This window comes from Pinus tabuliformis, chromosome 7 (genome assembly GCF_031772625.1).
Source record: "Pinus tabuliformis cultivar Carrire ecotype Pingquan chromosome 7, CPIR1, whole genome shotgun sequence".
Classification (NCBI taxonomy): Eukaryota; Viridiplantae; Streptophyta; class Pinopsida; order Pinales; family Pinaceae; genus Pinus; species Pinus tabuliformis.
In genome coordinates, this window is record NC_142293.1 from 1,683,393,074 (window position 1) to 1,683,404,870 (window position 11,797).

The 11,797-nt window shown below is 41.1% G+C and overlaps 1 protein-coding gene across 1 annotated transcript; it reads right to left on the bottom strand.

Moving 5' to 3' along the window:
- Positions 1-5,573: 5,573 nt before the first annotated feature.
- LOC149254956 (disease resistance protein L6-like) lies at positions 5,574-7,022 on the bottom strand. The gene is made up of 2 exons (XM_089454891.1): positions 6,814-7,022; positions 5,574-6,687 (listed from the first exon to the last, which is right to left on the bottom strand). Exons 1-2 carry the CDS (start codon positions 7,020-7,022, stop codon positions 5,574-5,576), a joined length of 1,323 nt encoding a protein of 440 aa, XP_089311017.1.
- Positions 7,023-11,797: the final 4,775 nt, after the last annotated feature.

Sequence of the window (11,797 nt, forward strand, 5' to 3'; positions counted from 1 at the left end):
CCATCTGGTGGGACGAGTTACAGACATCAAGAACGCGAAAGGGGAAATCTAAGATCAAGCAGTGGGATAAAATGGTAAGCAAACTGAAAGCCAAGTTTTTGCCTAAAGACTATCATTTGAATCTTTTTAAGCAGATGCAAAATTTGAAGCAGAAGGGAATGTATGTTAAAGAATATACTGAAGAATTTTACAGGTTAAACATCAGAACAGGGCATGTAGAAGATGATCTGGAGAAAGTAGCCAGATATGTTAATGGGCTAAGGTATGAGATCCAAGACGAGATTAGCCTGTTAAGTTTGGAAACTGTTGAAGATGCCTATCAAGCAAGTTTGAAAGCAGAGGAGAAAATATTGTGGAAACAGAGTCAAAGAAACAGAGGAAAGAGCTCAGCAAGAGGTAGAGGATCAGTCAGATCCAGAGGAACACAGCAACAGTTTGAAGCAGGAAGTTCCAGCGGCAGATCACCACAGAGGGGTGATTCTAGTAGAGGAAGATTCGCGCCCAGAGGAAGAGGGCGAGGAAGAGATGTCAGGTGTTATACCTGTGGAGAATGGGAACATACGTCGTGGAATTGTCCTCAAAACAAATCAGCAAGCCAGAGAGGTGCAAATGTGGTTGAGGCAGAGCCGGAACCACCTCGACTTGTAGAGAAGGAAGAACCACCGGAGGAAGGTGAATCATTGCTGCTCAGAAGAACTTTGCTGAGATCAGAAAAAGAGATTGGAGAACCTGCGCAAAGGAAGAACTTCTTCAGGACTACATGCAAATCAAAGGGTAAGTGCTGTAAGGTTATAATTGATAGTGGGAGTACTGACAATCTTGTGTCTACAGAGATGGTGGAAAAGCTTGGGTTAACCAAGAAAGCGCATCCTGCACCTTACAAAGTATCTTGGCTTCAGAAGGGTCATCAAGTCACCGTGACAGAGCAATGTAATGTGGAAATGCAGATTGGCACATACAGAGATGTGATTTTATGTGACATCATGCCCATGGACGTATGTCACCTGTTATTGGGGAGACCATGGCAATTTGATCGAAAGGCGATTCATGATGGGAGAAGAAATACATACACCATAGAAAAGGATGGAGTTAAACATACGTTGCTACCAGTGAAGAATGATGCTGATAAAGAGCTGCCTGAAAATAGTATCATGCTGGTGAGTGGTAAGGAACTGCTACAGGAGGTTGATAAAAGCGAAAAGGTGCATTTCGCTATCGTGGGAAGGCCAAAGGTAATTTTAACCTCCACAAATTTACATGATTTTCCTGAAGAAATTCAATCTGTGTTAGATAGTTACATGGATATCATTGTGGATGAGTTGCCAAATGAATTACCACCGGTTAGAAGTATAAGTCACCATATCGACTTAATACCAGGAGCAAGTCTACCTAACAAAGCTGCATATAGATTAACTCCTCAGGAAAATGCAGAAGTTGCAAGACAGGTTCAGGAGCTGATGGACAAGGGGCTGATTCGAGAAAGTCTGAGTCCGTGTGCAGTACCAACGGTGCTTAGTCCGAAAAAGGGAGGAGAATGGTGCATGTGCACCGATTCCAGAGCTATCAACAAGATAACAGTCAGGTATAGATTTCCTTTGCCCAGGATGGATGATTTAATGGATTGTTTAAGTGGATCCAGGTACTTCACTAAGATAGATCTGAAAAGCGGGTACCATCAGATCAGAATTCGGGAAGGCGATGAGTGGAAAACCGCTTTCAAAACCAACAGTGGATTGTATGAGTGGTTAGTGATGCCTTTTGGGCTCACTAATGCGCCCAACACATTCATGAGACTAATGAATGAGGTTCTGAAAGAGTATACAGGTAAATTTGTTGTTGTTTACCTTGATGATATCCTAGTTTTCAGCAAAAGTAAAGAGGAGCATTTGGAACACTTGAAGTTAGTTTTGAAAACTCTGCAGAAAGAGAAACTACTAATCAATCTAAAGAAATGTAGTTTTATGAAAGAGGAGCTGGTATACTTGGGGTTTGTGATTTCCAGAGACGGTTTGAAAATGGATCCGGAAAAGGTACAAGCAATCAAAGACTGGCCTACTCCCAAGAGTGTCTTTGAGGTAAGAAGTTTCCATGGACTTGTTAGTTTCTACCGAAAATTCATAAAGGGATTTAGTCAAGTTTGTGCACCAATCCTTGAGACAATCAAGGAGGTCAATCAGCCATTTCGATGGACAGAAGCAGCTGATAGGAGTTTCAATCTATTGAAAAGGAAGATAACAGAAAAGCCTATTCTAGCCTTACCAAATTTCGAGAAAGTTTTTCAAGTGGAAACCGATGCAAGTGGGGAAGTAGTTGGTGCGGTGCTAAGCCAAGAGCAAAGGCCAATAGCATATTTCAGCGAGAAGTTAAATGATGCAAAGAAAAAATATTCATCTTATGATAAAGAATTTTACGCTATTGTGTAGGCATTAAAAAAATGGAGACATTACTTGCTACCGAAGGAGTTCATCTTATATTCAGATAACCATGCTTTGCAGTTTATCAATAACCAGCCAAAGCTAAATCAGAAGCACGCCAAGTGGGTGGAATTTCTGCAAAGTTTCACTTTTGTAATAAAGCATAAAAGTGGTAAGTCTAACAGAGTAGCGGATGCATTGAGTAGAGTAAGTTTTCTTTTGCAAGAATTTAAAGTGGGTGTTGTAGGTTTTGACGAAATGATAGAAATGTATAAGGACGATGAGGATTTTAAAGACATCTACATAGCAGTGCAGAATCCAGTGAGCCATAACAAAAGTCAATGGATGGATTACCATGTTCAAGGAGGCCTGTTATTTAAAAGCAACAAATTGTGCATCCCAAAATGTTCCATGAGAGAGAACATCATTAAAGAAAAACACAGTGGAGGATTGTCTGGTCATTTTGGACAAGACAAAACTTTTGCTCAGGTGAATGCTTTTTATTATTGGCCTAAAATGCAAACTGATGTCAAAAAGTTTGTTGAGAAATGCAGGGTATGCCAGTATGCCAAAGGAAGGAGTCAAAATACCGGACTATATCAGCCATTGCCCATACCAGATCGACCATGGGATGCAGTGAGTATGGACTTCGTTTTGGGTTTACCAAAAACTCAGAGAGGAAATGATTCTATTTATGTTGTGGTAGACAGATTTTCTAAAATGGCTCATTTTATTGCTTGTAAGAAGACTAATGATGCCACACACATAGCAAATTTGTTCTTTTCAGAGATTGTAAGATTGCATGGTTTGCCTGTGAGTATTGTATCAGATCGAGACACTAAATTTGTGGGCCATTTCTGGAGGACACTTTGGAAGAAACTGGGAACTAAGCTCAGTTTTAGTTCAGCTTACCATCCTCAGACGGATGGACAAACTGAAGTTGTAAACAGAAGTTTGGGGAATATATTAAGAAGTTTGGTACATCAAAATCCCAAACAGTGGGATTTGGCATTAGCGCAAGCTGAATTTGCTTACAACGACACACCAAACCGAAGCACTGGAATGAGTCCATTTCAGATTGTCTTCGGAATGCATCCGAGAGGAGTATATGAGTTAAGAGACTTGGGGAAACAAGAAGCTAGAAGTGCAAGTGCTGAAGAATTTGCTGAACAAATGCAAAAGCTACAGGAAGAGGTTAAAGGTAAACTACAGGAAAGCAGCAAGAGATACAAGCAAAGAGCAGATTTGAGAAGGAGAGAAGAAGAGTTTCAGGTAGGAGATTTGGTCATGGCATATTTGAGAAAAGAGAGATTTCCTACAAAAACCTACAATAAGCTGAAACTGAAGAAGATAGGGCCATGTAAAATCAAAAGGAAATTTTCCGCCAATGCATATGAGATTGAGTTGCCGGAAGGGATCGGAATATCCCCCATTTTTAATATTGCAGACTTGTATCCATTCAGAGAGGCAGAAACAGAATTGCAGACTGAAACTACAGGTGATGAAGTTCAAACTGTGGATTGGAAAGAACAGGTACCGAAAACATTCAAGAAAGAAGTTGAAGCTATTTTAGATCAGAGGATATCTAAGAAAACTCGAGGGCGGACATATTTTCAGTATCTTGTCAAGTGGAAGGAGCAGCCAGCAGAAGATTCCAGTTGGTTGACAACAACTGAATTGCAGAAATATGGCATAAATCTTGGAAGTTTACAGAACCAATCTTTTCTTCTCCGGGAGTCTGATGCAGGAGCATCGGGACGGGCCAGCAATGTGGGAAATTGCCCGCATGTTGTGGCTTGAAAAACTGGATTTCATTTGCTGTTAATTTTAGCATTACTATGAAAGTTGATTTCATAATTAGTTTGTTATTGTAATGAGTGACATATCTCCATTTAGTATTTGATTGTTAGGCGCATTAAAATAGTTCTGTTGGAATAAATTTCTGGACGTTCACCTTATCTATCTGTTAGCGTAATTAGTGGTATGACAGGAGTTAATTAAGGGGCGATTCTGGTGGCAATTAATTGTAAACTGAAGATCTTTGGAGCGTATCAACGCCGATCCCTCATGGGCCTGAAATTTGGTAAATTGTTGTGTTATATACCTGTGCTAACGCAGATTGTGGCAAATACAGTTGTGCTGGACCAGATTCTCGGGCAATCATCGAACCTGTACTAAACGTCCAACGGAGATAGGCGGAGGGGCGTATTCACTGGAGGAAATTGCGGTAAAAAGGAAACGCGTGGATGCTCTTCCCAAACGCGCCATATCCAACCATTCATAATCCGAATCCGGGGTCGATGGTGCGAAGTTTGTTTGATGTGATTGCATACAAAACGATGAAAATGCCGGGCAATAAAGACAACCGGCGTTCTGCTTTGCTGGTTTTAGTTCTGATATGGGACAGTTGTAACATTTAGGATTTTCGTTGTTAATGAATAAATCCACAGACGTTTTGCTATTTTCGTTTTGCTGTTTGTTTTAGTTGTGATAGTCAGATACGAGAGGCGGGTGTTGAACCAGCGTTGTTCTGGTTTTAGTATTGGTTGCTGCTCGTTTTATTGAGATGGCGATGTAAAATTGAGAACGGGCGTTCTCCAATAATTATTAAAACCAGAGGTATTGTGTACGTTGTTTCTTTGTTTTGGTGCGTGTGTTAAATGTCTGTGAGGTGTTGCGCATCGGTGTTTGCCCGAATGGGTTTCAGTTTGTTTGATTGAGGCGGTGGAGAGGTATCACTCAAGATGGCACCAATATTTTGTTGTAGGATGAGTTTCAGTTTGGTTTAATTTATTTCCTTTGGTATGTAATACAAAATTTGTAGGCGTATGGCCGTAAATGAGACATATTCATGGCGCACGTCGACATTGAAAAGTAAGACCGTTTTAATTGAATGATAGTTAATCACAGTTTAGCATATATGTATAAAGATACAGAGGTTCTGTGTGATAACCTGCAGTTCAGGCTAAATGGATTGTTTTTTATAAAACTGGATTCTGCGATTTGAAGCGTAATTCATTGGTCAAGTGCGCAGGTACATTAAGGGGACCATCCATCATAATTCCGCGAACTTCGATGTTTCCCTGTTCATTCATTAAAATTATACAAAGGTTTTTCTTTCATTCTTAGCAAACAAGTTAGAAACTTAAGTATTCATCTTTAAACAAAAGTTTGAATGACTGCAACACTTACACATGAGGATCGCTCCAACAAATCATCAATGTTGTTGGGCGTCTGATGCCAAAAACATCGAGGAGTCGCTTCCTCCGCAATATGTCTTCCCATATCTCGGATCTGATCATGCATTTTTATCTTATTTTCACGATCAAGTTCCAAGAGACACTTATTCTTTAGATTTAGAAGCTTCCCAACTGAACCACAGATTTTTATTACAGTATCTATGTCTTTTCTAGTGAAGAAGCAAGCAATATCTAAGAATATTTCTTGATCCTTTGAACTGAGCGAGTCATAACTGATTTTAAGTCGCTCATATATCTCGGTAGTAGGTAATATGTGGTTTAGTGGATTTAATGTGTCTTTCCAGTAAGATTTGTCTTCACCAAAGAGAAGTGCACCGAACACCTTCATTGATAGTGGTAATCCATCGCAAGCTCTCAAAAAACCATTTACCAAATCTGCAACTTCTGGTAGAGGATTTGGCTGATTGAAGGCATGAGAGCAGAAGAGATTTTTGGAGTGTAGTAAATCCAGCCCCTTTAGCTCGTAGACTGATGTCTCTGCGATTTTTGCTATTTTGAAAATTTTCTTGTCATGAGAGGTGATCAAAATCAAGCTATTGGAGCTAAGAATATCTTTAATTGGGAAAAACGGTTGCAGCTGTCGAACATCATCTACATCATCTAAAATTATAAGAAAGTTATAAGAGGAGGATAGATGCTTTAAAAGCTCCTCTATACCTTCATGAATATTGTATATTGGCAGGTCCAATCCAGTCAAGTCCTTCAGTAGTTTCCTCTGCAAAGAATATAGAGAGCCATTGGCATAGTTTTCTCTGAGATCATATGAAAAACACGATCTACTGTAACGCCATCTCCTCTTGCTGAAGTATTGTTTGGCCAGTGTTGTCTTTCCAACACCGCCTTGACCCACAATCCCCACAACGTTGCCCTTCTGCTGCTGCAGAACATTGGTTTCAAATTCCTTCAACTTTTCCTCCAAACCTATCGGATGTTCGGCCACAAATTTCAATGGTGTTTTGTCAACATGATTCAACACGCGCAGCACGACCGCTTCCAACAGTTCTCCCTCATCCCTGAATATCAGAGAATAAAACAACTGGTAAAAGGCACTTATATAAAATCTTGCATGCCTAACAATGCATACCTAGATCGGAGAAGAACGGAAGAGGGAGGGAGGCGGTCAGTTTGAGATTCTTTACCCATTAAACTGCTTTAACTCGAAACCACTTATGTTTGCAGCAGTGGAGAGAGCTTCTCTCCACTTCTGAATAGTCTCTGAGTCGTATCGATTTTTTTCTTTGTGCTTCCGCAGGGCTTCATCATACCTTCCATCTTTCCCGGTCCTGCGGAGCTCCCAAGGCTCCACGTTGTAAAACACACGAAGAATAGTGGTCCCCGTACTTATCATGCCGATGAGCTCATCCAGACGCCATTGAGAGTTCGCATAAGTGGGAGAAAAAACCGCTATTTAAATAGCAGCACTTTGAATTGCGGCTTCTATTTGAGAGGGAAAGGTGCGCCCCTCTTCCAATTCTGGTTTGTCCAAACACACTCGCAATCCAAACAATGTAAGACGTTTGTAGAGATGACTGGCGAATGTCTTCTTCACATCGGGACCTCTGTGATTGATGAATATGTCATAAGAGGTCGATGGAGAAGAGGAAGAAGCAGCACTGTCATTATGTTGGGCAGCGGTTTGTGCCATTTGAATGAGAATTGCGATGAACGGATAGACAGGCTAATGAATGGATAAAATGGCAGACAAAAAATAATAAGTAGATGACTGAAGCAGGCGGGTATTTCGGATTGAAGCAGGCAGATAGATCAGATCGTGGAGCTCACGAGGCTTCAGATTGCCTAGAACTAATCAGCGACCGTAATTAGCTGATTAAAGCGCAGGTGGGTGCATTAAAATGCCGAGAGGCCTTGTAAATTTTGTGGAAATTATGCTTCGTCTCAGAAGAAGAATTTACCAAATCTCCGTCCACAATCATGAAGTGACGGGGCCATGGAAATTTTGTAGATCTATCCCATAAAGGATTTATGGGCCCTCGTATATTGAACGACATTGTCAAAGTCAATTTCCAGAGGTTTCCAGTGCCAGGAAATTTCGTGAAAATTATGTCCAGACCTTCTTTGCACACTTCTGAAGATGGAAGACCCTATCCCCTTCCCCTTGAAATCTTGTGGATGTTTAGTCTAATCTAGGATCTATCAATCACCAAATGGATGGTCAACAATTCCCTATCCCCGCTCTACCAATCCAACAATGGCGCATCCAGTAATATCCTTGTGCGCTCTATTCCTCATTGGAGTGTGCTTCCTACTCATTTTCAAGCTACACTGTCACACCCCTGAAAATATAAAATAAAAATTGAACTAAACTAATGATTCTTTACTATATAACTTCACTCCTACCATAAATATTACTGTGCGATTTAATCCTTACAACTACGGTATGGCAATATATATATATTGGACCTTTGATAATGTCTAACGTTTATACAATTTATTGACCCAAGGCCAGCTTGATTGCATGGGCAACATGTGTGTTGGACGGCGATCGGAAAAGTGTTATACCCGTAGCCCTTTCCGGCGCTGAGTTGTTGGCAGTAATTAATTCTCTTGCCAGCATTTCGCTAGGTGGCATGGCTCACCCGCTTGGCCATGTGATTCATTGGTTTCTGCGTTTTCGAACTTCCCGCTTTGGACTCCCGCTCAAACTCAAAGGTGGAGATCTGTTGCTCAGATCGGAGGGCTGGAATATGTTCAAGGGTTTGGGAGTCATTCATAAACCCCTTGGAACGCGCCTGTGGTTCATTCGGAAACGAGGGGGTCTCTCGGCACTCCTCTGGTTATTCAAACCCCGCGTTCGATTTCATTCATTGCCGCTCCAGAATTCCTCTACAGCATAGAGGTCTCAAGTTTTCCCCTCACGGGCTTGTACAGGTAACCCGCACTGTTTATTATTTGTTCATGGTTTTCTGTCTTTGGCACAGCCGTTTACTACAGGCTATACTCCTTCTACTCGGCTCTGGTTTACTTGCATTTAGAATGTGTTTGTTGCCGTTTTTTTTTGAGAGCTCATACTGACTGGACTTTTGTTATGGTTGTGTGCAGGCGAGGCTCGTTACAACTTTTCCCTACCGCCTGTGGGATGACAGAGCCAGCGCCCTTCGTTCCTTCCAGGTAAGCCGACGACCCTTTAACTGGGTGCGAAGTCTGAGGATTACTCTGCCTCTGATGTGCCACATGTTCTACTCATGCCGTTTTCTTTCTGTTATAAACTAGACGAGGTTTTGCCAGAGGAGATCCTCATGGCTAGCATGCGTTTGCCTGTCCTCAGGGTTATGTCTTCGACCTACCCTGCTGAGCTATGAGCTACAGGCAGACTTCTCTCACGCCTGGACCTTGTGCAGCAGTTGTTCGATTTGAGGGAAAACTTGTCTTTCTGTGTTTTTATGCATTTTAATCCTCTGTTGTATATATATGTGTGGAGACAATTGTAGTTTCTGGCCGCTGTGTCGGCCTTGCTGGTCAGGGATAATTCATCTGGACAAATGAACGCATATTTTGATTTCTGAATGTTTATATATATATTTCAGAGCTTATATTTTAGACCATCGATCTTATTTATCATGGGGACTGTGTTGCTATTTCGTTCCCGGTCCTTCCGGATTGTTCGCTGTATACCCATTTGATAATGTCGTTGTTATTCTGATACAGTTATGTTCTTTTCCTTGAACGGTATGGAAGTTTCGTTTCACATATATATATATATATATATATATATATAAGAACATTCCAATAATGTTTATCGGTTTCCTTCTTACTATTCGCCAGTTAAATCCTATTCGTGCAGTGGTAGTATGTTTCATTTTCAGTCGCTGCAGAGTTTAGATTATAACAAGTTTTATGGTATCATTACAGCGAATGCATATGATTATTGTCTGTTGATGTATGAATACACCTACAGTTATCTACGCGGCCGTGTTCAAACGGTTGGTCGCATCCATTCTTGGAATGTTTACTTCTTAGTATCGTTTTTTGGTTAACTGCGAATGGTTTTGTTGATATACAACAACTTTATAGCGTTTACTCTTGCCGGTGGTAGTTTTGCTTTGTGGTATGCGTTTCCTCTTGCAGTCTCAGTTTCGCTATAACTCTCGACTCTGAGATTTGTCAGATATATGTTTTGCTTAATGTATCCCGTTAGTATGCCTCTGTCCGTGATTTAATGAAAAGAGATTTATGGTCTTGGTTTATTCTTTGCACAGGAATCATTAAGGTTTTCTAGTCATTTCCCTTTGGTGTGCTTGGCCGCTTGAATATCCACCAGGGTATTTTGGTCCGTGTGAAATTCTTATAAGTTCTTCTTTATTGAACTACCCGAAGCGCACTGGTTGTCTCTTTGTATTTGTCTAGCCTCTAAATATTCTGACATTTTAATATAAATGTTCACCAGATACGAATATACTAAGCATTATGATATCAAAGAATGATATAAATTGTAAAGGTCTAATTCGCCGACTACTGTAAATTTTATCTGTAGTGTAGTCAACTTTCATTACTAACTAATTTCTCTTCATGGTTAACTCGTACCTGGTTTGCCAGAGTTGTGAATACGTACTCCAGAAAATTCACCTGCATTCCACATTCGCTCTTAACCACCCAACCTTGAGATCCATCTCTACGACTAGATTCTCCCCCCGAGCTATCTTGCAGGCCTACAGCCCTCAACAAGATACATACACCTTGTGCGTGGTCATCTGATCCTTACCAGACTTAACCAGTTTCTTGTTATTTTTGGAATCCTCCTGTCTGTCACTACAGCACAGAGATCCTCCTCCCTCTACCCAGGGCTTTTCCCCCGTGTGGGAGGGTAGTTTTAGTCAGTTTTCATAACTGATTTTCTCTTTTCAAATCCTCCTTCCAGAGGCTGCCAGCATTTCAAGAAATATATATTTCCAATATATTTTAAATTTACCAATAGGATAATATCATTAGAGTTTTTATTTTTTTTGTTTTTTGTAAACAAAAGAACAACAAACTTTCAACTCTATTTCTTACCACAGTAAAATTCCCACATTTACATTTTTCCGGGGTCATCACATCTCCCCCTCCTGAGATTGGACATCGTCCCGATGTCTGTTTCCCCTAAACAAGTCCGAATAGGCTTTTTTAATGAGTTCTTCGTCCTCCCAAGTAGCCTCATCAGGCCCATAGTGCTGCCACAACACTTTAACTTGGGTAATAACTCGCTTCCGCAGCCGCACTTCTCTCCGGTCGAGGATGCTCAGTGGTTCGACCAGAACCTCGCCTTCCAGCTCGACCTGCAATCAACAACAATTTCAGTCACTTTCTGTCTAGAATAAAAGCTTAACTAGAACAACCAGATTAATTCTTACCCGAACATCCTGCCATTTGATCACATGTTTAGGGTCGTAAACATATTTTTTTAGTATAGAAACGTGGAAAACATTGTGGATCCTAATATGACTTGGCAGGGCGAGTTGGTAAGCCACCGACCCCACTCTTGCCAAGATCTGAAAAGGTCCAAAATAACGAGGAGCAAGTTTGGCACACCCATTGCATTGCAGTGTGCTCCTTCTGGCTTGGATCCTCACAAACACATGGTCACCAACCTGATATTCTTTGAATCTTCTTCTCCGGTCTGCAAAACTTTTTGTCTGTCGTGAGCAGCCTTTAAATTGGTACGCACTCTTTTCACCATGTCATCCATTTCCTTGATCATTTCTGGGCCCAATCTTAATTTATCCTCAGGTCTACCCCAACTTGAGGGTGTGCGGCATTTCCGCCCATACAAGACCTCAAAGGGACTTAACTGTGTGGACGTGTGATATCCATTATTATATGCGAATTCAACCAGGTGTGGATATTCCTCCCATTGGTTTGGTTTCAGCATTACACATGCTCTCAACATGTCCTCCACTACCTGGTTCACTCGTTCGGTTTGACCATCAGTCTGGGGATGATAGGCCGTGCTGAAGTTCAGCTGTGTTCCCAGTTCAGCAAACAATGTTCTCCAAAAAGTTGACATGAACTTTACATCACGATCAGATATTATTATTTTCGGAAGTCCATGCAGTTTAAAAACATTCTGCATAAAAAGGTGAGCAATTTTCACAGCCTTATAAGTGGACTGCACAGGTATAAAGTGTG